The sequence below is a fragment of the Equus caballus genome, chromosome 1 (assembly GCF_041296265.1).
Source record: "Equus caballus isolate H_3958 breed thoroughbred chromosome 1, TB-T2T, whole genome shotgun sequence".
Lineage (NCBI taxonomy): Eukaryota > Metazoa > Chordata > Mammalia > Perissodactyla > Equidae > Equus > Equus caballus.
This window is the reverse complement of record NC_091684.1, coordinates 35,590,674-35,614,292: the sequence shown is the minus strand read 5'-3', so window position 1 is coordinate 35,614,292 and position 23,619 is coordinate 35,590,674. Positions and strand designations below refer to the sequence as shown.

At 36.1% G+C, this 23,619-nt stretch overlaps 1 protein-coding gene and 1 long non-coding RNA gene across 5 annotated transcripts in view; one reads left to right on the top strand and one right to left on the bottom strand.

The window, feature by feature from the left end:
- TBC1D12 (TBC1 domain family member 12) overlaps positions 1-23,619 on the top strand; it is an 81,001-nt gene that overhangs the window by 4,265 nt on the left and 53,117 nt on the right. For 3 of the 4 annotated variants that reach the window (XR_011436791.1, XM_005602359.4, XM_023642245.2), the window contains exon 2: positions 23,447-23,570. The exons of the other annotated variant lie outside the window; for it this stretch is intronic. Coding sequence is in view for 1 of the 3 variants with exons in the window: in XM_005602359.4 (XP_005602416.4) it covers positions 23,447-23,570 (124 nt within the window). In the remaining 2 variants the exon portion in view is untranslated. The remainder of the gene's footprint in view (positions 1-23,446; positions 23,571-23,619) is intronic. 4 annotated transcript variants of the gene reach the window in all.
- On the bottom strand, positions 9,785-13,904 carry LOC138923311 (uncharacterized). The gene is made up of 2 exons (XR_011436792.1): positions 13,788-13,904; positions 9,785-9,948 (listed from the first exon to the last, which is right to left on the bottom strand). It is a non-coding gene; the product is annotated as an uncharacterized lncRNA (long non-coding RNA).

Sequence of the window (23,619 nt, the reverse complement as noted above, 5' to 3'; positions counted from 1 at the left end):
TTAATGGGCATAGCTAAGGTAGGGAAGACAGTATTGAAGATTTTTTTCTTCCCATCTGAAAAAAAATAGACTTTGTAGATTCTGGAACATATAGATCCATGTAGCTTTCCCTGTAATTATTGACTTCTGAAACTTCCTAAATGTTGTGGCAGAAAAGTATTTTCACAGAGCTCTTTTTATTACAGTTAGTCTGAATAGGAAAGATTAAAGGCTCTTTTTGTGATTTCTTTTCACATCGAGGCAGTCACCATTCTCCCCAACATGGAAGTTGTTGAGAATATATAGTTTTTGTTAATTATGATATTGAGAATTTAAAAGTCCTACAGTTATAATTTTTTTAAATTTAAGGTTCTCAGAAACAACAAAATCAACCATATCCTTTTTCCTACCAAGAAGTTACACTAGTTGACAGAATCATAATTCACCGACGGAGCCATCATAGACCTCTGTCAGATAGGGCTCCCTTATTTGTTCTGCAGTGTGTATTCCTCCAGTCAACTAAAATAAAAACTAGAGTTTCAAAACCAGTTTCTCAAAAAAATCCCTTAAACATCTCAGTAAAGAAATGGCAAAATATCAAACTTCTGATAAGTTTTAAAGGATTTTTATAGTTCCCCAAAGCAAGCAGTTCTTTAATACAGGTTGGTGTAATTGTTTATAAGGAGAATAAAGGAATATCTTGATCTAAGTATTTTTGTTGCTACAAGAGATTATAAAAATAAATGCAGAAATATTCATTTCTTTGTGACTAATGAAACTTTTGGACATTACTTACATCTTAATATAATTAAAATGTTTAAAATTTTAGAAAAGCTGAAAGAATGTGTAATTAATTGCTCTAGAATAAAAATAAGAGTCTGTTAGGATTTTAGAGTGTTGTGAAGCTACCCGTTTAAATATTGGATTGGGGAACTAATGCTCAAGAGCCTTTTGTATCTTTTCCGTGTCTCCGCCCCTCCCCCCAATCTAGTATTTTATTATTTTTTTTGTTGCTTTTTCTCCCCAAATCCCCCCAGTACATAGCTGTATATTTTAGTTGTGGGTCCTTCTAGTTGTGGCATGTGGGATGCCGCCTCAACATGGCATTTTGAGCGGCTCCATGTCTGCAACCAAGATCGGAACTGTGGAAACCCTGGGCCGCCCAAGCAGAGTGCACAAACTTAACCACTCGGCCACGGTACTGGCCCTCTCTAGTATTTTCTTAAAACAAACCAATCACAAAACGCTATAGGGCTCTACACTAAACCACTGGAAATTCAGGATTCGGGGGCTTCACTTTAAAAGTTCATTCCTGATTTTAAGGTGGATGGTTAGAGATGTGATAATCTGAATATAAATTAGGTAGAAAGTGTTGGGAAACTCCAACTTTTGTAGGGCTATGGTAATTTTAACCCCTGAGATGTATTATTTTGAAGTGCTAAACTAAATTAACATTTTAACACTATACCCCAATAAGCAAAACAGATTGTTACTCTAATATTAACTTGGGGTTTCTTGTTTGGCAGAAATTTTCTGAAAAAACTATTCAAAATAGGCAGAGAGATTTACTTTTTATTTTTTTAAATACTTTTTATTTTAGAATAGTTTTATTTTATTTTATTTTTGAGGAAGATTAGCCCTGAGCAAACTACTGCCAATCCTCCTCTTTTTGCTGAGGAAGACTGGCCCTGAGCTAACATCCATGCCCATCTTCCTCTACTTTATATGTGGGACGCCTGCCATGGCATGGCTTTTGCCAAAGGGTGCCATGTCCGCACCTGGGATCTGAACCAGCGAACCCCTGGCAGGAGAAGGGGAATGTGCGCACTTAACCGCTGGGCCACCAGGCCGGCCCCTAGAATAGTTTTAGATTTGCAGAAAAGTTGTAAAGATAGTACAGAGAGGTCTGGTATACCCCTCACCCATTTCCTCTGCTGTCAACATCAAGTTACTGTGGTACATTTGTCCCAGCTAAGAAACCAGCATTAGTACATTACAAGTAATTTAACTTTACACTTTATTTAGCATAGAGATATTGACTAAAGGATTTTCATTTGGGGAGCAATCGTGTTTACTGTAAAATCAGAAATGTTTTATAGTGGAAGGAACCTCAGGGGTCACTTTATTTCTCCTTTAATACTCTGGAAATTGACAGTGCTGTTATCAGAGAGCTTTTTTATTTGCTAGATAACACCTAGTAAGGTGGTATTAATTTATTGTTGGAAATGAGTTAGACATGGTAATGAGTTGCTTTTCAGGTGGACCGAGAACAGTGATTTTCAAAGTTCAGGCTAATTGGGGCAGTATTTACAAGATTTAACAACCACTACCTATTTGCCTTTAGAAAAAAATGTGAAAGTATATCTTAATTCTACATAATATTATATTTTTCTAAAATTATTTTTAGGTTTCCTTTATTTTATTTTTTTGATTCTTGAAATATTCCTTGACCTAGGAAGGGTAGGATTTATTTTTATTTTACAGTTATTTGCCCCAAGTCAGACTGTCTAGCTCTGATTCTTTCATTAATTAACTGTGGATCTGATTCCTAGAGTTTGAAGCTAATATGCTGATTTCTATGAATGATAAGTTTATGAACAAAAACACAGCTTTTGGTGTAATAAGAAACCTGACTCTTGTCTTGGGTAGCTGCTTCTGCCATTAAATAATTGTGTGACCTTGGGCACATCAATAAATTTCTTGACTTTTGTTTCTTCATCTGTGAAATTAGGAGATTCAGAGTCCCTTCCAGCTCTAATGTACTGTGATTTTATATTACATGATTCTCTTGCACACTGTAGTAGACCTCAAATATTTGCTGGCTAAATATTACAAATGTGAACTGAGTTAAAGAGGATGTTTAAAAAAACAGGATGTTTTTTCATCTGTAAAATGAGAACGTTGCCAGAGATAGAAATATACCCTTCAACTGTAAATTCTACTTTGACAGTTTTTTTTTCAGTAAAAGTGTAAGTCTGCCACAGTAATCACGCTAAACATTAGTGATCTTTATTTAGTTTCTCATGTGTAGACAGTACAGGCCAGCAGCTCTAATTTTTTTCTGTAGCAAATTCTGGATCTTTTTTTCCTTATAATTTCTTTGAAGTAGGAGAGAGAAAATAGGGTGATAAGTTAATTCTAGTTAATCAGTGAACTGAAATTTGAGACTTTTACTTCCAGACCATGAGTTCTTTTTCAAAGGTTGTCAGTGGTCCACTTTGGCAAACTAATAGCCTAGTACAGTAGTTCCTAGCCTTTGTTATACTTCAAAATTACCTAAAGCGCGTTTGAGAAAATTTAGATTCTCCAGAATCCACAGCCCCTACCTAAGTCAGATTCGGATGACTTGCTTTTGGCAAGTGGCGTCTTCAGACTACAGGATGGTACAGTGGTTAAAAACACTGATTCTGGAGTTAGACTGCCTGGGTTTGAATTGGCTTATTGGCTGTGTAATTCTGGACAAGTTGCTTGACCTCTCTGGACCTTAGGCAACTCATCCATAAAATATGGATAATAATGATTATCATGAGGATTAAATGAGATAATAGTCTGGGTACCTTGTATTTATTATATGACATACAATGAGGATTCAAATGTTATTATTCAAACTACAGCAAGACTACCACAATACTTTCCCCAGCTGCATCACAAAAATCCACTGGTTTAAAGAAAGGAAGAGACTGGTGTGAATTTTTTTGTGCGCTGCCTGAAGAATTTGTATAGTAGATTTTTAAATGTAATTTGTATTTGGGATTGGATCGTATTAAATGGCATAGTGATATAAAATTTCCAGAAGTCTTGAACTTGGACTAAAAAGCAAATCTGAGAAGGAACGGAAAGGAGGGAATGTTGGGAAAGATGAAAATATTTGTATCTTTTACTGTTTTAAGGAACTTTTATAGATAGGCAAAGCCAATTTTTTAGTTTAAGTTCATGAAATGTTTAACTTGGCTTACTCATACATTTCATACTTAGTGTGTTGTGGTAGGAAAGCTTTGGGGAAGAGTGGAAACATTTGGAGATTTTGAGGTGATCCATCTGTTACCCATCTCTAAATGTATTCAGAAAGGGAAAGCCAGTCCTTTTTGAGGCTGCTTATTTCTTCCTAGGAACTCTGTTAAGAACACTAAGATGTCCCCAGGTAGTTCTGGTTGATAGTTGCTTGGACCTTACTACTACAGTAATTCAGTGTTTAAAATTACTTGGGGAGGGTGGCGGTTGTAAAGAATGCAGATTCCTTGACACCCCTGCCCACCCTTTTGATTCAGTAGGTCTTGGGTGGGGCCCAGCAGGAATCCAAATATTTTAACAAGGATTTCCAAGTGGTTCCCAAGTTATAATTACTGAAATAATTGTTGATAGGAAGGTCTACTCAGGTACTAATGAAAGAAGGTACAACATACATTTATAGGTTACATTATTGATTTAAAATGGGATCATATTTAGGTTCTGTGTAATTGATGAGTATAAATAGAGATACAATAGAGAACCCAAATAAATACAAATGTAGAGGATTTTGCTAACCTTCACTAGGTTGAGAAATTATCTCTGCCTGATTAAATCTTAGCTTCCTTTTTATTAGTGGGAAGGGTCTTTTACTTTCATTTTATGCTGTTTAGATAGCCATGCTTGCCTGTTCCCTGGAAAGCTTTAACTCCCAAAACCTTACTCAGGTCTCTTCAATGTGCAGTCTTAACTTTACCTCTCCTGTTTTGTAGCTTATCAAAAATGATGTTAATTTTCCTTCCTTCTGCTGTTGGTTGTAATTCTTTTCCATGCCTTTAAGAAAAAATCCTGCACATTGCACATGGCTTATTTCCCTCCAGAATTTGCTGCTTCAGCCTTTCTTGAACGTCTTATTTCTGTGGCCAAAAGAAGAAAGAGAGGGAAACCCATGTGACTGTCTGGGTTTTCAGCAGGCTCTTTCCTGCAATTAAGAGAAGTTTACCTTAGGAAACCAAGCTATAAGTTATGCTGCTACTTAGAGCTAGTTTAAGAGTGGACTTGGTAATGTGTTTAATTTACCTTTTTGATCTCTTTTTAATTTGGATTTTATTTTGGGATACATTTCTTGGTTAAAAAATGTTTCCGTCTGCCTGCCTCTAACCCCACACAGACTAAAACATTTTAAGTTTGGAACCAAACATGATACTTTTGAAATCAAATTATGTGCCATTTTCTCATATTTTCCCAAATACTGTCAGTACAATTACCCATCATACATTGGGCATTGTTTAGGATTTCCAAATCTGGTTTTCATCTAGACTGTTTGTAGTCATCTTCTAGTCAAGTAGGGGAGATACTTTTCTGTTGTTGTCCCAGGAAAAAAGTTATTCCAAGACTACAACAGTTTAATTTTTTTGTTGTTAGAAAAACATAAAATGTGCATGTGATCTGCTTTTGAAAAGCAGGACAGGGAATATAAAATAAAACTAAAGATAGATACTTTGTTTCCATACTATTCCAGTTAAGATGATGGAATAGTAGTAGTAAAATCTGAGGATGTGGAGGTATGGTAAGAGACAGGAGAAACTGTTAGAGAATAAATTTGAAGAGGTTTGTATAGAGAAAAATTGCTAGAGAGAATAAATGTTATCTGGAAGATAGCTCTGTGCTTTTGCCTGTGGGCTTCAGAGTATTACCACAGATTATCTACATATTTATCTTTCAACTCTGCTTACCTGAAGGCCTTTGTGGATGTTTCTGGCAACATGTTTTCCTTAAAGATATCTGCTATGCCTCTCCCTCCAAATGTCCCTAATGTCCCCATCTCCTCATGGCCTTTTAATAGGCCATATTGTGCAACTGAAATTTTTGTTGTTGTTGAGGAAGATTGGCCCTGAGCTAACATCTGTTGCCAATCTTCTTCTTTTTGCTTGAATAAGATTGTTGCTGAGCTAACACACAACATCTGTGCCAGTCTTCCCCTATTTTGTATGTGGGATGCCACCACAGTGTGGCTTGATAAGCGGTGTGTAGGTCTGCTCCCTGGGCCACTGAGGCGAAGTGTGTGAACTTAAGCACTACACCACCAGGCCAGCCCCACAACTGAAATATTTTTTAATGGTAGGTTGTGTGTATAAAGTTTAATTTAGGCTTTAAAAGTTTAGGTTGTTGGAAACAACCTGATAAAAAAATGGGCAGAGGATATGAACAGGCATTTTTGCAAAGAAGATATACTCATGGCCAATAGGCACATGAAAAGATGTTCAACATCACTAATCATCAGGGAAATGCAGATCAAAACTGCACTAAGATATTACCTTATACCCATTAGAATGGCTATAATCACCAAGACAAAAAATAACAAATGTCGGAGAGGTTGTGGAGAAAAAGGAACCCTTATACACTGCTGGTGGGAATGCAAACTGGTGCAGCCACTATGGAAAACAGTATGGAGATTCCTCAAAAAAAATTTTTTTTTTTTTTAAAGATTGACACCTGAGCTAACAACTGTTGCCAATCTTCTTCTTCATTTTTTTTCTTTCTGCTTTTTCTCCCCAAATACCCCCAGTACATAGTTGTATATTTTAACTGTGGGTCCTTCTAGTTCTAGTACATGGGACGCCACCTCTGTGTGGCCTGATGCGTGGTGCCATGTCCGTGCCCAGGATCTGAACCAGAGAAACCCTGGGCTGCCGAAGTGGAGTGTGCAAACTTAACCACTTGGCCATGGGGCCGGCCCCCCTCAAAAAATTAAAAATAGAAATACCATATGACCCAGCTATCCCACTACTGGGTATTTATCTAAAGAACTTGAAATCAGCAATTCAGAGAGACTTATATACCCCTGTGTTTATTGCAGCATTTTTATCAATGGATGAATGATACAGATGTAGTATACATATACAATGGAATACTACTTAGGCATAAAAAAGACAAAATCGTCCCATTCACAACAACATGGATGGACCTTGAGGGCATTATGTTAAGCAAAATAAGCCAGAGAAAGACAGACACCATATGATTTCACTCGTACGCGGAAGATAAACTAACATACAGACAAAGAAAACATTTTACTGGTTATGAGAGGGGAAGGGGGTTAGAGAGTGGGCACAAGGGGTGAAGGGGCACATATATATGGTGACTGACAAATAATAATGTACAACTGAAATTTCACAATGTTATAAACTGTTGTGACCTCAAAAAAAAAATCAGCAAGAAGCTAAGGATTCCTACAACAACTGCCTCTCTTCAACAGGCATTAAATATCATAAAGGTGTCAGCTCTTCACAACGAATTTCAGTAAGATCCAATGGGGGGGAAAGTTTAGGTTGGTTAGTGTGACAGATTCACGTTGTAAAAAGTACACATATCAAAGGGTAAGATAAATGCAATACAGTTTTACACGGTGTATTTTTGAGTTCCAGTGCTAAAAGGAAAATTTCTTCTATAAGCATCATGATAAATCTAGCAAACAGAATTAAAATCTCTCTCACACATTAGTAGAAAATTAATTGTTCATTACCAGGAAGATATAGTGCCTAAAAATTTAAGTTCTGAAGTAAGTTTTTGAAATTTTAACTCGGTGAAAGGTCTCAACTGAATAAGTAGTTTCTGTGTTTCTGAAGAGTGATTAAGTAGCTTCTTTTCCTTACATGACCCTTGACACTCCTGTCACTATCCACCCCCCAATCCTTGGATTGACTTTTTAACTTCTTTGGTACTATCTGGAATTAAAGAGATTGATAATCCTTGCGTGTTGTTTGGAAAACAAAGAATTTGTTGTGATTCACAATTGAGTGGTGAGCACCAAAATTTGTTATCTAAGGACTAATAAAATAAAACTTTTGATAAATAATTATTATATAAGGTAAACAGCACAGTAGTTGAATGCATAAACAGAGGATGATACCCATCTTTGTGATATACTCCCAGAAGCACGTTAACACTGTCGAGAATACTAGGACATTGATTAACTTTCAAAACAGGGCATACAAATAAAATAACTGAGAATTATACTCATTAAGGAAAATTTTAGAAGATAACTAAAATTTTCTTGAGTAAAGTAATAACTAGCTGCATATTTAATGAGATAAGATTGTTTTGCTCTCATATGAGAACACCAAAATAGCTTTTGATTTAGTTGTTCAGTTAATGGAAACATCATAAGACCATGTGGGAAAAAAAGGCCATCAACTTGGTCAGGAGAGGGGTATCAACTATGCTACTGGAAGATAGTTTCTATCATGCATACTGTCAATTCAGGAAGTACTTCTAGGTCAGACAGGAGCAAAATGTCAATAAAATAAAACAAAATAACAACAACCCTAGAGCCGAGTGTCTGCCTCTTTATTCTTAGAGAGTATAGGCCCGTGATGGATGTTGTTCAGCCGAGGAGCTCAGTTTCCTCAAAGCAGCCTATTGAGGGTATTAATTGTTAGAAGGTTCTTTATGTAGAAGCACAGTGTATCTCTTTGTAATGTTCCTGGTCCTAATTTGCCCTTTAGAGCCACAAAGAACAAGTCAGTTCTTTTACATAATCATTCTTTAGAAGTTTAAAGATTGCTACTGAACCTTTTTTTGTTTTTGGATTCTCCTAGCTAAGCATATACAGTTCTTAGGAGTTAGTTTGCAGTTTTCTTAGGAGTTGTTCATTTGACAATGCTCTTTGAGCCCTATTATGTATATGAAGCACTAAGGAAATTAGATAAATAGGATGTTTTATTAATAAACTTAAGATGGAGGAGTCATATAAATCAGTATTTACAAATTACCTGATTCAGTTTATAAAAGAAGATACAAGGATGCATCAGTAGCACTGAAGAAGGAGTGAGTAACTTTGGGGTGGGAAGTTAGGGAACTCTTCACAGTAGATGAAACGAATGGTTGGTCTTTCACCAATGAAGAGGGTTTGGATTGGAATGAGACTGAGGACAGTACAGGCTCACAAAAGCATATGCAGAATTTCTACATGAAATAGCAGCACTTTGGGGACTTCAGGTATTCATCAGTATGACTGCCCTTAGGGCAGGTGAGGTATGGTGTCAAAAACCCAGGCAGAAAGATAGGGGCTAAATTATGAAGGAGTTTGTGTGACAGAACTAAGCAATTTGAATTGATTCCGTAAGAGATGGCAGTGCACAGGACCTTTCATGGGTTTTTAACACAAAGGCAACATGCTTAGAATTGCATTTTAGAACAGTGATTCTTGTAGTGGTGTGGCAGATGATTTGAGACTTGAGAAACTGAGGCTTGGATATACTTCTGGTAGTTTATGGGTGCTTGTCAGTTTCTTTATTAGAATGTGGTATCCAGATAAGTTGATGTAACATTAAATTCAGTCTCTGTCAGAAGGGATAACTAACAAATTGAGTGACATATGCTTGTATGAGTAGCCTTTTTTTGAAGCTTCAATGAAGGTAAACTTTGAACCTGATTTTTGTTTTGAGGAAAGTGGGATGAGATGAAAATGGAGAGTTATGTGAAAAATTATGTCTACCGTGTTTTATAAGGAATTTGATGAAGGAGAAAAGAGTCGGAATAGCTGTTAGTGTAGTTGTTTGCTGCCTTGAATCAGAAAGGAAACAACTTGAGGGAAAAACCTTGAGAGTGTAAAGTTGTTGTAAAATCAGGTCTTGACATCCAGTACAAAAATTCTGTACTTTGCTTCATTCAAAGTGGTTGGTGGCAGTATACCCATCACCAGTTTTTGAGAACTGAATGAGGTAAAGACAAAGTATTGAGGCTTCCATAATTACTTGTATGGATATGTGTCTCTTCTACTAAGATGCAGACTCCCTGGAGATAGGGAAGATGTCTTTTTTGCTTTTTTTGTCTCTCCGCAGAGACATGGAGCCTTATATTTAATAGGAACACAAAGATTTATTGGATTAAAAACTCATTTAAAGATATCAGAATTTACGTAGCCAGATGATTGGAACCTTCGAATTTGTCACTCTGGGAGGCTCTCCACTTGTTACTTTCATTTCTCAAAGTATATTTGGTATCCGTCTTTGGGAGATGTTTCTGTAGGAGAGAAATCAGTTGGGCCAATGTAAGATAGGACCGAAGAACTGAATATTGGAGGGGAGTTAGAGCTGAAATATGTTAGGAAGTTAAATAAGCAAGTTCAGTTGTATATTAGCTGTAATAAGTACTCTAATATTCTCAGGAGAATAGATTCATCCCCAGGCAAGTAGGTAGATATAATATGTAAATAGTTGAGGTTTGTACAAAAAGGCATAAATAATTTCACCTCTGGTACTCTTTTGAAGGACTAAATAAAGTGACAGACTTGGGATCTGCCACCCTTAAATTTGGTTGTCTTTGGGTAGATCTAGCTACATCAGTTTAACTTTGGTGAAGCCTGAAAGTCTTTCATTACCAGTGGGTTTGTAAAACAGCCCATGTTTTAAGGACTAACTTATTTAGATTGTGGTAAAATCCATAATACAGCATCAGTAACTGAAAATATTATAATGTAAAAGAAGTGTCAAACTTTATATTATAAATATTGCCTTAATGCTATTGCAAGTGTTGAAGCGTTCTTTATACTTTTTTCACTTGTGAAGTAAATATTTTCTTTAGCTTTTCTAATTAGCAAAACAAATTACTCTGAATTTCAGTAGAACTAGATGTGTCTAGCTTTTTCTTGTTCTCTATCTTTTATTCTTTGATCTTTTGTTGATAGCCAACACATACATCTTTTGTCATTTTATTTACTCTTATGAATCCATACTAAATGACACTTCTTTACCATCACCAGAGTTTTTAATAATTTTAAATATTTACCTGCATTTTAGATTTGATAAAACTTAGAAACAGCTCATGTAGAATAAACAATTTTCGATGTGAACAATCATTTTTTTTTTTGAGGAAGAACAGCCCTGAGCTAACATCTGCCGCCAATCCTCCTCCTTTTGCTGAGGAAGACTGGCCCTGAGCCAACATCCGTGCCCATCTTCCTCCACCTTGTATGTGGGGCACCCACCACAGCATGGCTTTGCCAAGTGGTGCCATGTCCGCACCGGGTCCAAACTGGTGAACTCCAGGCTGCCGAAGCGGAATGTGCGCACTTAACTGCTGTATCACTGGGCCGGCCCCAAACAATCATTTTTGTATTTTGTTTATAAAGACTTAACCAATGGAATTTAGTTTTCTACTTAATATATTTAATACCAAATAGAGCCAGAAAAAAAAGTGAATTTCCTTGAAATAGTTCTTATTTTACAAAAATGTGTGGTTTAGATATGGCTTTTGGCCTGGCATAGTTATTCCTACTTAAAGATATGGATGTAGTCTGTTAATTAAACTGGTGACCATGTTTTAAAAACTCATAATTGGAAGCTCAGTTTTAGAAACTTGGTAAAATTTTTTTGTTATGGTACAATACATATAAAATTTGCCATTAGTATCATTTAATACATTCACAGTGTTGAATAGTCATCACCATTGTCTAAATCCAGAACATTTCATCACTCCAAAAGGAAATTCCATACTCATTAGCAGTCACTCCCCCTCCCTCAAGCCCCTAGGAGCCACTAATCTGTGTCCTGTCTTTGTGGGTTTGCCTATTCTGGTTATTTCATATGAGTGAAGTCATACGATAGATGGCCTTTTGTGTCTGGCTTCTTTCACTTAGCATAAGGTTTTCAAGGTTCATCCATGTTGTAGCATGTATTTGTACTTCATTACTTTTGATGGCTGAATAATATTCCATTGTATTGATATACCACATTTTATTTATTCACTTATTTGTTGATGGACATTTGGGTTATTTCTATCTTTTAGGTGTTATGAATAGTGCTACTATGAACATTTGTTTACAAGTTTTTGTTTGAACACCTCTTTTCAGTTTTTTTGGGTATTATGCTTAGGAGTGGAGTTGTTGGGTTATATAAGAATTCTATGTTTAACCTATTGAGGAACTGCCAGCTGTTTTCTGCAGCAACTGCACCATTTTGCATTCCCACCAGCAGTGTATGAAGGTTCCAGTTTCTCCACATCCTCTCCAATACTTACTATTTTCCTTTTTTTTTTTTTTTTTCAGTTGTAGCCATCCTAGTGGATCTGGAGTAGTATTTCATTGTGGTTTTGATTTGAATTTCCCTAATGACTAATGATGATGAACATCTTTTAATGTGCTTGTATATCTTCTTTGGAGAAATGTTTATTCAGTTTCTTTGCCCATTTTTAATTGGCCTGTTTGTATTTTTGTTGTTGAGTGATATGAGTTCTTTATATATTTTGGATACTAGACCCTTATCAGATGCATGATTTGGAAATATTTTCTCCTATTCTATGAATTGTCTTTATACTTTCTTGATGGTGTCATTTGATGCACAAAAGTAAAAATCTTCTAAATTTGGTGCATTATAGTTCCAGGTACGTATAACCAACTTAGTTTGTACATCAGTAAAGGAAATAAGATGTGTATATAGTTAACCAGAGCATAGAGGCAGGAAAGTCTAGAATGTGTGAAAAAGAATATTGAGTTTGGCTGATATGTTAGGGTTCATGTAATTTTAAGGAACAGAAGCCCACTTAAGTTACCTTAAATGAAGGAGTGTTTATTGTAGGTGTATCTTGTGGACATTTTGAAGATAAAATATAAAATATACCTGAGCTACAGAGTGCCTGGAATAATGGTTTCTCTGCCTTTCAAGAGATGCTTTGTTTTTCTCATCTCTTTTCTGTCTCTTCATTGTTCAATGCTTGGTTTCCACCTGCAAAAGCCCTGTATAACTATCTCAACTCTACACAATTTATCAGTTCAAGCATCTACCATCCTTTGACTGACTCAGTCTTCAAGTCTCCTATTTAAAAATCCTGGGAACCTGATTGTCTCAGCCAGTGAATGAATTTGTCTCTGTTTTTTCAGCAGTCCAATCTAATCAGTGCTGACTGAAGAGCAAGACCATAAGATACCAATATGGTCACTTTGGTCTACTGCTTCAGTAGGGGCTGGGAAAAGGGCACTGTCAAAGAACTGGGAGTGGGTTGCAGGTATGCTAAAGACATATATTTCTTCTAGTTGTAGAAAGAGTAGTAGGAAATAATGTTGGAAAGATAATTTGGGTCCAAATTGTGAAGAGCCTTTAATGCTAGAATAAAGAGTTAAAACTTTTCCATAGATGCTAAGGACTATTGAGGGTTTGGGGGCAAGGAAATGTAATGCTCTGTTCTTTCCTGCTTGTACTTTGTAGTTTATTCTAGCCAGAATGAGTTATCTGTCATTCTCCTCCTCTCTCTAATTTCTGTTTGTCTGAATCCTCTCTTGTTCATTCAGCAAGCAGATCTTAGCACCGACTATATTCCAGGAAAAGAAGGAGCTTCTTAGAAGAAGCCCTTTCTGGTGAAGTCAGTGATGATCACATTGCAAACATAAATTGAAATGCTATGATGTGAGGGAGCATGAGATGGGAGGAAGCAGGATTTACTACTTTGGCATGTAATCTGCTTTGTAAGTCCATTTTCAGGCTCATTTCAGTGTTTTACAGGGGTTAGAGGAGGAGTGACCAAAAAGAGGTAATATGATGGAGTTTTTTGGCGTGATGGAACTGTTCTATACCTCAGTTGTGGTGGTAGTTATACAAATCTGTACATGTGGTAAGACTTATAGACTGTACACCAAAAGAAAAACAGCCAATTTTTATTCTATGTTAGTTTAAAAAAGTAAAATATTTACTGAGTGTTTTAAATACCTTATACGCAGAGCATTGTGCATGTCACACAAATCCTGTTCTCATTTATAGTTTAAAAGTAGCATTCAGATCAGTATGTAAGGTAGAAAGTTAAAAGTATCAGAAGGATTCATAGAAGAAATGGCTTATAGAGGAGAAAGGTTCATAGAAATAATGGCTCACCAGATTGCACTCCTCCGTTAATGCTATAGGTTGACTGTTTCTCCCCCCACACCAAATTCCTATGTTGAAACCTAATCCACAGTTTGATAGTATTTGGAGGTGGAGCCTTTGGGAAGTAATTATGAGGTCATGAGGGTGGAGCTGTCATGAATGGAATTAATGCCCTTATAAAAGAGACCCCAGAGAGGTCTCTCTCCTTCTTCCACCATGCGGAGGACACCGCGAAAAGATGGTGGTCTCTGAACAGGAAGTGGGCTCTCACCAGACACTGAATCTGCCAGCTCTTTGGTTTTAGACTTTGTAGCCTCCAGAACTGTAGGAAATAAGTTTCTGTTGTTTATAAGCCACCAAGTCTATGGTATTGTTATAGCAGCCTGAACAGACTAAGACTACTAAGTTTGAAAACAGAAGTGGTCTTTTTTTTTTAGAAGTAATCTTTTTCTCTGTAGTCCCCTAAATTAGCAGACTTTCATTTATATGTGCAAGCACAGCACTTGGGATACAATGGTGAACACAGAGCTCACAGTCTAATGCAGTGGTAATGTCGTAGAGCTCATATTCTAATGCAGAAGATAATGACTAAATAAATTCTCAAAACTATTTTGGCTCTTCTACTTCCTTTGCCTTTCCATATCAATTTTAGAATCAGCTTGTCTATATTTACAGGTAATCCTTGTTAACTAAGTTGGGGAGAATTGACATCTTGACTATGGTGAATTTTCTATTCCCTGAACACAATATGTCTCCATTTTTTTGGGTTTGTTTGGATTTTCTTCAGAGTTTTGTAGCTTTCGCCATACACATCTTGCACGTGTCTTGTTAGATTTATATCTAAATATTTAATATTTTTGAGCTATTGTAAATGATATATTTTTTAAAATTTCAGTCTCCAATTATTCATTGCTGGTATAGAGAAATATGATTGACTTTTGTTTGCCTTATATCCTGTAACCTTGCTAAACGTATTAGTTCTAGGAGCTTTTATGTGGATTCCACAGGATTGTTTATGTAGACAATAGTGTTGTCTGCAAATAAGGAAAATTTTATTTTTTCCTTTCCAATTGGTAAGACTTACTTTTCTCGCCTTATTGCACAAGCTAGGACTTTCAGTATGATTTTGAATGAGAGTGATGAGAGTGGACATCCTTACCTTGTTTCCAATCTTCAAAACATTTGATCTTTCACAGTCAAGTATGGAATTAGTGCCAGGTTTTTTTGTAGATGCCCTTAACTAGGCTAAGGAACTTCCTTTCTATTCCTAGTTTTCTGTGTATTTTTTATCAAGAATGATTTAGGATATTGTCAAATGTGTCAGTTGATATGATCATGTGGTTTTTGTTCTTTAGACTGTAAAGTATGGTGGATTACATTGATTAACTTTCAAATATTAAATGAGCCTTGCATTCCTAGGATAAACCCCACTTGGTCTTGTTTTTCTTTTCACATATTGTCACTTTTGATTTTTTTCACTTAAAAAAACTTTATTGAGATATAATTCACATACCATACAACTCATCTATTTAAATTGTACAATTCAGTGGTTTTAATTTTTTTATTGCAGTAACGTTGGTTTATAACATTATATAAATTTCAGGTGTATGTCATTATATATTTCAATTTATGTGTAGATTACATCATGTTCACCACCTAAAGACTAATTACAATCCATCACCACACTCATGCCTAATCACCCCTTTCGCCCTTCTTCCTCCCCCCTTACCCTCTGGTGACCACCAGTCCAATCTCTGTTTCTATGATTTGTTTGTCATTGTTTTTATCTTCTACTTATGAGTGAGATCATACAGTATTTGACTTTCTCCCTCTGAGTTATTTCATGTAGCACAATACCCTCAAGGTCCATCCATGTTGTCACAAATGGCCGGATTTCATCATTTCTTATGGCTGAGTGATATTCCGTTGTGTATATATGCCACATCTTCTTTATCCATTCGTCTCTTAATGGACACCTAGCTTACTTCGAAGTCTTGGTTATTGTGAATAATGCTGCGGTGAACATAGGGGAGCAGGTATCTTTATGCATTCGTGTTTTCACGTTCTTTGGATAAATACCCAGCAGTGGAATAGCTGGATCATATGGTAGATCTATTCTTAATTTTTTCAGAAGTCTCCATACTGTTTTCCATAGTGCCTGCACCAGTTTGCACTCCCACCAGCAGTGTATGAGGGTTGCCTTCTCTCTACATCTCTAACACTTATTGTTTCCTGTCTTGTTAATTATAGCCATTCTGACGGGAGTGAGGTGATATCTCATTGTAGTTTGGATTTTCGTTTTCCTGATAGGTAATGATGTTGAGCATCTTTTCATGTGCCTGTTGGCTATTTGTATATCTTCTTTGGAGAAATGTCTGTTCAGATCTTTTGCCCATTTTTTAATTGGGTTGTTCATTTTTTTTTGTTGTTGAGATGTATGAGTTTTTTGTATATTTTGGATATTAACCCCTTATCAGATAGATGGTTTGCCAATATCTTCTCCCATTTGTTAGATTGTCTTTTCACTTTGTTGATGGTTTCCTTTGCTGTGCAGAAGCTTTTTAGTTTGATGTAGTCCCATTTGATCATTTTTTCTTTTGTTTCCCTTGCCAGGTCAGACATGGTACTTGAAAACATGCTACTAAGACAGGTGTTGAGGAGTGTACTGCCTGTGTTTTCTTCTAGGAGTTTAATGCTTCCAGGTCTTACATTCAAGTCTTTCATCCATTTTGAGTTAATTTTTGTGTATGGTGTAAGATAATGGTCTACTTTCATTCTTTTGCATGTGGTTATCCAGTTTTCCGAACACCATTTATTGAAGAGACTCTCCTTTCTCCGTTGTGTGTTCCTGGCTCCCTTGTTGAAGATCAGCTGTCCATGGATGTGTGGGGAGTGGTTTTTCGTATGTTCACAGAGTGGTGCTGCAGTCGCCACAGTCAGTTTTAGAACATTCTTATCACCCCAACAAGAAACCCTGTACTCATTATGAAGATTAAATATATGTGAAGATATTTTACTTTTATTGTAAACAAGAACGCTAACATAGTTTCTGTTTTATTTACACAAGAGGCATAACTGGAAAGGTATTCACAGATATGGTTAGTTTTATTCATCGTCATCAATTGTTATCTTGCCTTTTTTCCAACTTTCTCTTAGATTAAAATATAGCTTACCTCTTGGCGGTTGGAATATTTTTGTCATATTTTGCTGATGTTGTTCCTTGTTGCTCATGTTCTTGTCCTAAAAATTCTTCCCAATATCCTTCCTCTTTTCTTCTTCTCGTGGTTTCTGTCTTCCCTCTGAATGCCTTACTTACTATACTGGCTTAAAGCAGTGGAGGTTCTCTTCATGAATCGTTTAGTACATGGTGATGTGGTACAAAAGCTAGAATATTTTTATAATTGCTTTTTTCTTTTTCCTTTAATTGTATTCTATCTTGTTCCCTCCCTGCAACAAAATAAAGAGATCTCTATCAGTAAGATATTGCCTGAAACTTATTTACTGTAGGAAATAAGATGTACTATAAGGTGATTTGCTAACATGAACACAGGAGGAAAAAGAAAGTAATTTATATTTTTGAACTGCTCAAGTGAAAATCAGAGGCGTTTTGACAGTGTAGGATGAAAGAGAATAAGGGATACCGCTGAAGCTTTTAATCTTGATTGTTCTGTGGAGGGCGTGAGCAAATAAGTGTGATTAGAAGGAAAAGGAACTGTGCAAGAGACTTGGCTCAAACACTTACTAGCGTTGTGACCTTGCCAAATGGCTCATGAACCTTTCTTGGGGGTGGTGAGGTGGCACATTAAATCCTTGGAGAAGTCTATGAAAGCTGTGGACGACTGCCCAGGAAAAATTTTCATTAGTACATCGTTTACTTCAAATTGTGTGTACAGTTTGAGGAGGCTTATGGACCTCCTCTAGCCCATTCTTGTAGGTTCATTGATTCTTCATGAAGAACCTTTGACCTGGTTGCTTTCTAAGGTCCCTGGAAACTCTAAAATACCTTTTTTTTTCTTTTAAATTATAACCTTGACTTTCAGCCTTGAAATTCTGTTTTTTGACAGAGTAAATAATATGGATTCTGTCCTTTTTTGATAGTTCTGATCTCTGAAAATAATTAGGTTAGTTAAGCACTGTATATTAAAAAAAATTCTTCCTATTTTTTTTTTTTTTTTTATTCTTAGGCTTTGTAATAATGGCAAAGGCAAGATTCAGAAACAGCCTAAAAAAGAAAATTCTTGGAATTAAAAAAAAGCCTAACTTAGCTGGCAAAAAATAGTATTTTTTTTACATATAGTCAGCTGAAAGTCCTTTTCCAGTGAAAAATGATTGAGGTTTGGAAAGAATGTAATATTTGTGCCAGATCTTTAATCCAAAATACTCAATCGTAGCCAAAGTACTGAATTTTAAAGAGACAGTACTTATACTTCTTTGAATTAGTTATGTAGTCAGCTGTGGCATTCCATGATCGCTAGGTAATGTTTTCTTTTTGGCTTCTATTATACTTTGGGGAAACTTAAGTACAAAGTCCAGGAAGTTGATGTGTCTTCAGCAGTCCAACTTCTACTGAGACAGAGTTTGAAGATCAGGTCACAATTCCTAAGTTTTTAACCTGATGTTACTCTTTTGATTGAAGTTGGTTCTTTCCTGTTTGCAAAAGTTTTCTAACCCCTTTTTAATGTATAACTCCATTTAAGTGATGATTAGAATTTATCTAATGAATCTAAAAAGTTGAAATAGTCATATAGACATAAATATTACACAAAAACAGTGGAATTTTTTTTTGCTAGAGCTGACAGTATTATTGGCAGTAAGAAGATTCAGGATTAGGTATTCACAGTTTTCTATAGTGTCAAATTCCACAGTCTGAGAAACCATGGAATTCACATGGTTTTGTCTCAGATATATAAGTGAGTTTGCCAAGTCTGAAAGACCCAAGCACTGGAGATTTGCAACTTTAGAAATCATGAGCAGAAAACTTACATGGTGTAAATAAGTTTTACTCCTTTTTAGTTAGTGTTTTCCTTTAATAAGGTGTAGTAGGCAAGTGGTCTGACTCTTACATTATATGTAACTCTTTGTGTGGTAAAAGAAATGAAGAAATCTTGGAAAAATGAAACAGACACAGATATGTGAAGCAAATATTAACAAGTATTAATAAGCAAGAGTCACTCATCAACCTTTATTGTAAAAGCCACTAAGATAGAAGGCTAGCGCTTTTTTTTTGACTCTTTCTGTTCTAATCCCCTCATAAGTTTCTTCTTGGTGTGCCTTTTTTCTTCTTTATGTTTTCAGCAATATAGAAACATTGAACTACTTTTTCTCAACTGGTGCTATTTCGTAACTGGTGCAACAGATTTTCTCAACTTTTTTTGCTGAAAAGAGTGGACACAAATTAGTGGAGAGAATGGAAAATGGTGTGTTTGTTTCTCTGTGTGTGTGTAGATAGTTATGTATGTAAACATAGTGTTGACTGGGTTGAGAATGAATTTAGTGGGGGAAAGATGGATTGCCACTACCATTTCCTCTTCTCTGTACATACAGCCAAGATGTGTCACAGAATTAAAAAAAACTCCCTAAACTGGAAAACACGTAGTTTTTAATGTTTCCAGTCTATCTGAAACAATAAGACACTTTTCAACTTATAATAACTTGACTCTTGGGATTTAGGGAGAAAGTAGTAAGTGACATCTCTTTATCAGCCCATCTGAGTTTGGAATCAGTAGAAAAAAAGACATAGAACACAGACAAATGGGACCTCAAAACATCAGCTTTAATACTGATGAAATCTGTATCCAAAGACATACTTTTGGCTGCAGTCGGCCTCCTAATACGTTGCCTCAATTAAATATATCCAGCTAGTCACTAGCACAGCAAGCCTTTCCTATGGGACTGGGGAGCAGAGGAGTGCAGAGGCAACAGCCTCATTTAAGGAAAGCAGAACAAACTGTATTCTCTCTGCTATTAGGCTGCAGTTTTTGTCACCAAAATTCAACCCCGCGGATGGAGATGAATAAGGGGCTCTTTCCCCAACATTGCAGTATAAATCTCATTCATACACTCAAGCTCTACCTCTGGAATTCAGAGAGAAAGAATTGTCCTCTCTTTGGTGTGAGAGTGCTTGAACACATTTGGTTTGTTTTGCTAAGAAGCCTTTAGTGTTAATTTAAATTTAAGAAATTTGAATATTTTGGATGATAGGAAAAAGGGAAGAATGTGTGTGAGTGTGTGTCTGTGTTCAGTTTGAAAAGGTGATGAAGAGGAACCTAGTCTCACACAATTATTTGCATTGAGACCTCAACTTTACCAGTACCTTGACAGTGGATTGGGGTACAAGGGATGGGGTATGAGAAGAATGATACAGTAAGACACAATTTTGGACTACTTGTGTACCTTTTCATTGTATTTCCCCCCTAAAATTTAATAAAGTAGTGTTCTCTTCCTAGGCTAACCGGTAGAGGCCCATTTAATCTGTAATGTTGTTTTAATACAATTCCGTATACTCATAATAATATTTTAAAATTACTTTTCATTTCAGCTCTATACCATTTAGCTACATTATAAATACTTTTTGGGGCAGAGGATAACCTGAAAATACAATCCAGAATTTCTTAGTGGCATAAGAAATTAAGTCTTTACTCAAAGATTCATGTATATTTGGCATTTTGGCTGTGATTTATAAAGAGTACTGTTTTGTAACTTATAAAGGTATGATGTACAGGATTAGTATGTGTAGCCTCTAGTTTTTCATATAAGATGATATTTGGTAGTAATACAATATCTAATTGTACATAAAGGTATAGAGACATAACCACCTCCGAAGGCTCCTTGTAAAACTCTGCCCATGGAGAATTTTCTGATCTGTGGTTGTTACTGTCTTTGATATAACTGCATCTTAAACTTGTAGTCTTCTCATTCTGCTCCTCTGTCTGTATTCTCAGCCAGGTCACATTATTTGAAGCTGTGCTTCATTGAATTTGGACAAGAAATGCTTATGCTCTTCTATTTTATGGTTTCTCTGCTTTAATTTATTATATATGAAACTCTGCATTTCTAGTATAGAGAATAAAATCCTATTTTTCTTCTCCTTATAAGCACTACCTGTTCACACTTTGTTGTGAGGAGACGAGCAATTTATGGATTTTTAGATTTGAAACAAGATTATAGTTAAAGATCTGATTCTGGTCAATGATTAGATCAATGTAATTTTGTGCAGTCACAAGTTTCTGTTCTGTTATTTCTGCAGTCAGCTGGTGACCTGGCAAAGATTTCCCTAAATGTCTGGCTCAGAGAGAGGGACAAAACAGTTCCATCTCTTTTAATATTCTGATAGATACCACCATTGGAAGCTACTGCTGCAGAGAGGACTGAAACTGATACAAGTGCCTTTGCAGGTCCCTCAGGGCACTGCCAACAATGCGACTGCCAACCAAAATGCACAACTCCAAATTTTAGAAGGATGTGATCCCACCTATCCCTCCTGGCACCAGTCAACTACTCCAGGAACATAGGCTGCTGTCCTCATTGCTATGGGAGGGAGGGGCTGAGGAATAGGGGATGGTAATTGGTTCACACATGCCATTCACTTACTAAAGATCAGCAGCCTCTCCCTTCATGCACTCCCCCGATTGTTATAAGTGTCTGATAAGGTTCTAGAGTTCTAAAATGGTTGATTCCAATCCTTCTTTCAATTTTTCCTTTGTGGAGGGACTGACCTCTAGATGTTCCTACTCCTCCATTTTGCACTGATGTCTTTTGAAGTGCAAGTGTATTAAATTTGATTAAGCCCAGTTTATCAACTTTTCCTTTTATGGATCATGCTTTTGATGTCATATTTAAGAATTTTTTGCATAAAACATAATGACAAAGATTTTCTCCTGTGTTTAACTTGGCTGGATGGCAAACCTTTGCAGCATAGGTAGGCCACATAGGGTCTTGTAGGGGGAGCACGACTTGGTGAGAACTGTCCAGGGAGTACTGGTCAGCTATGTGGAGCTTACAGAGGGAATTGGTGTATCTATCAGTGCTGCAAGGAAGCCTTTGGGGTGCCATTTCCATTTCAAGAAGGCTGCAGGAAAGCCATCTTGAGGCTGAGTTTGCTAAGGCTGCGAGTTTGCTAAGCCTGCAAGTTTGCTAAGGGACTTTATGTTTTGGGCACCTGACTGAACAGAGTTCTTGGATGTCCTTACACCCATACCACTGACCCACTCTGCAGCAGCTGGAAACCACAGGAGAGCCCCTTCCTCCTGCAATGTCCTTTCAGTGCTCTTTATTGAGAAAGCTTAACAGTTTCATGTTTGTTTTAAAGGAGAAAAGGTCATAGGAATTCTGTCTGTTATCACAGAGCATATATTGCAGGGTGAATATGGATTTACAAGGCAATAAATTGCTAAGTTTCACACAAGATACCAAATATTGTTTAAATTAGTAGACTACCCCTTGAGGCTTGAAATTGTTCATTATGAATATTCCAGTCCTGAGTATAATCATTACTGAAAAACTCCAACCTAGAGCTCTTATAAGGTAGAGAATTGGGTCTCTGAGACGAAACTTCCAGAGTATCATAAGTAGAAATTACTCTACATTGTCATTAGTTCACTTCCACTGCACACCCAAGGGAATGAGAATGTTTCTTTTTTATTAATTAGCTCACATTCTTTTGTAAGAGTGCATTGGTACCCTTCTAAAGTTGAAGAATAGCCTTGACGTTATGCATTAAAAACGAACCTTCTCATCACAATAATGTACTTTTAAGAACAGATATGTTTATATGATGTTTAGAGTGTAGACAAACTGAGTTATTTGGAACTTCACATAATTTGTAACTGTTTGTAACTGTATGTGCAAATTTAAAATTTTCTTAACGATCATTTATATCGCAGCCTACATGAAGGGTTGATATTCACGTGGATTCATCAGCACCTTTCTGATTCGTCCATGGGGCCCTCGTCATGCTGTTCTGATGGATATATATTTTGAATATCATTCCTGCTTATGTGTGCAATAGATACTTAATTTGGTTGGTAAGAGCGTGGAGATAATATGTAAAATCCTTGATCCTTGTGCAAATTTCTTAGATTTTCAGTGAGAGATACTTACTTTCTTCCTTGGTGATATATTGATTCTTTTGCAATAAGATTTCTTGTGCATACTTGTCCTAGGGAAAACAATTTACATATACATAATTATAGCAGTGGAGGGTAAGTAGATGCCGTTTTATTACAAACAGTAACAAATTATTACTGAAAATAGTTAAATGGTATTTTCCCAAAAGATTGTATTACTTAATCCTTTACCCATTTTATATAAGTTGTCTGTAACTTTTTTGTTGTCCAGTTCTTGGATTTTATTCTCAAGTATATGTATAGTCAATTCTAGTACACTTCGTAGCTGATTCAAAGCAAATATTTACATTTTGTTTACTGCTCATTTTTCTCCCAGTTTGTTTCTCTCTCTAATATCTCTGTTGATGATTCTTCTGATATTTTTTATATAAACCAGATAGTCTTAATTGAGTCTTATTAGTTTAATAGTAGTTTAAGTAGTAGAAATAATTTTCATTTAAAAATATTTTGATTTGTCCTGGGAATAAAGATACTTTAAAAATTATTGTTAAATAGTTCTCTGGTTACCAAAAACACAATTCATGTACCTTTTCTGTGTTTCAGAAACCTTTTTTCAAAAAGGACAAAGGAATTCAAATCAGTTGTCCATAGTGCTCCTGGTTGGAAATTATTTGGTAAAGTCCCTCCCAGAGAAAATCTGCAGAAAACTTCCAAAATCATTCAGCAGGTAAGTACTAGTGTAGCCATGTGATTTGTCTTAGCTTTTCAAATATTCT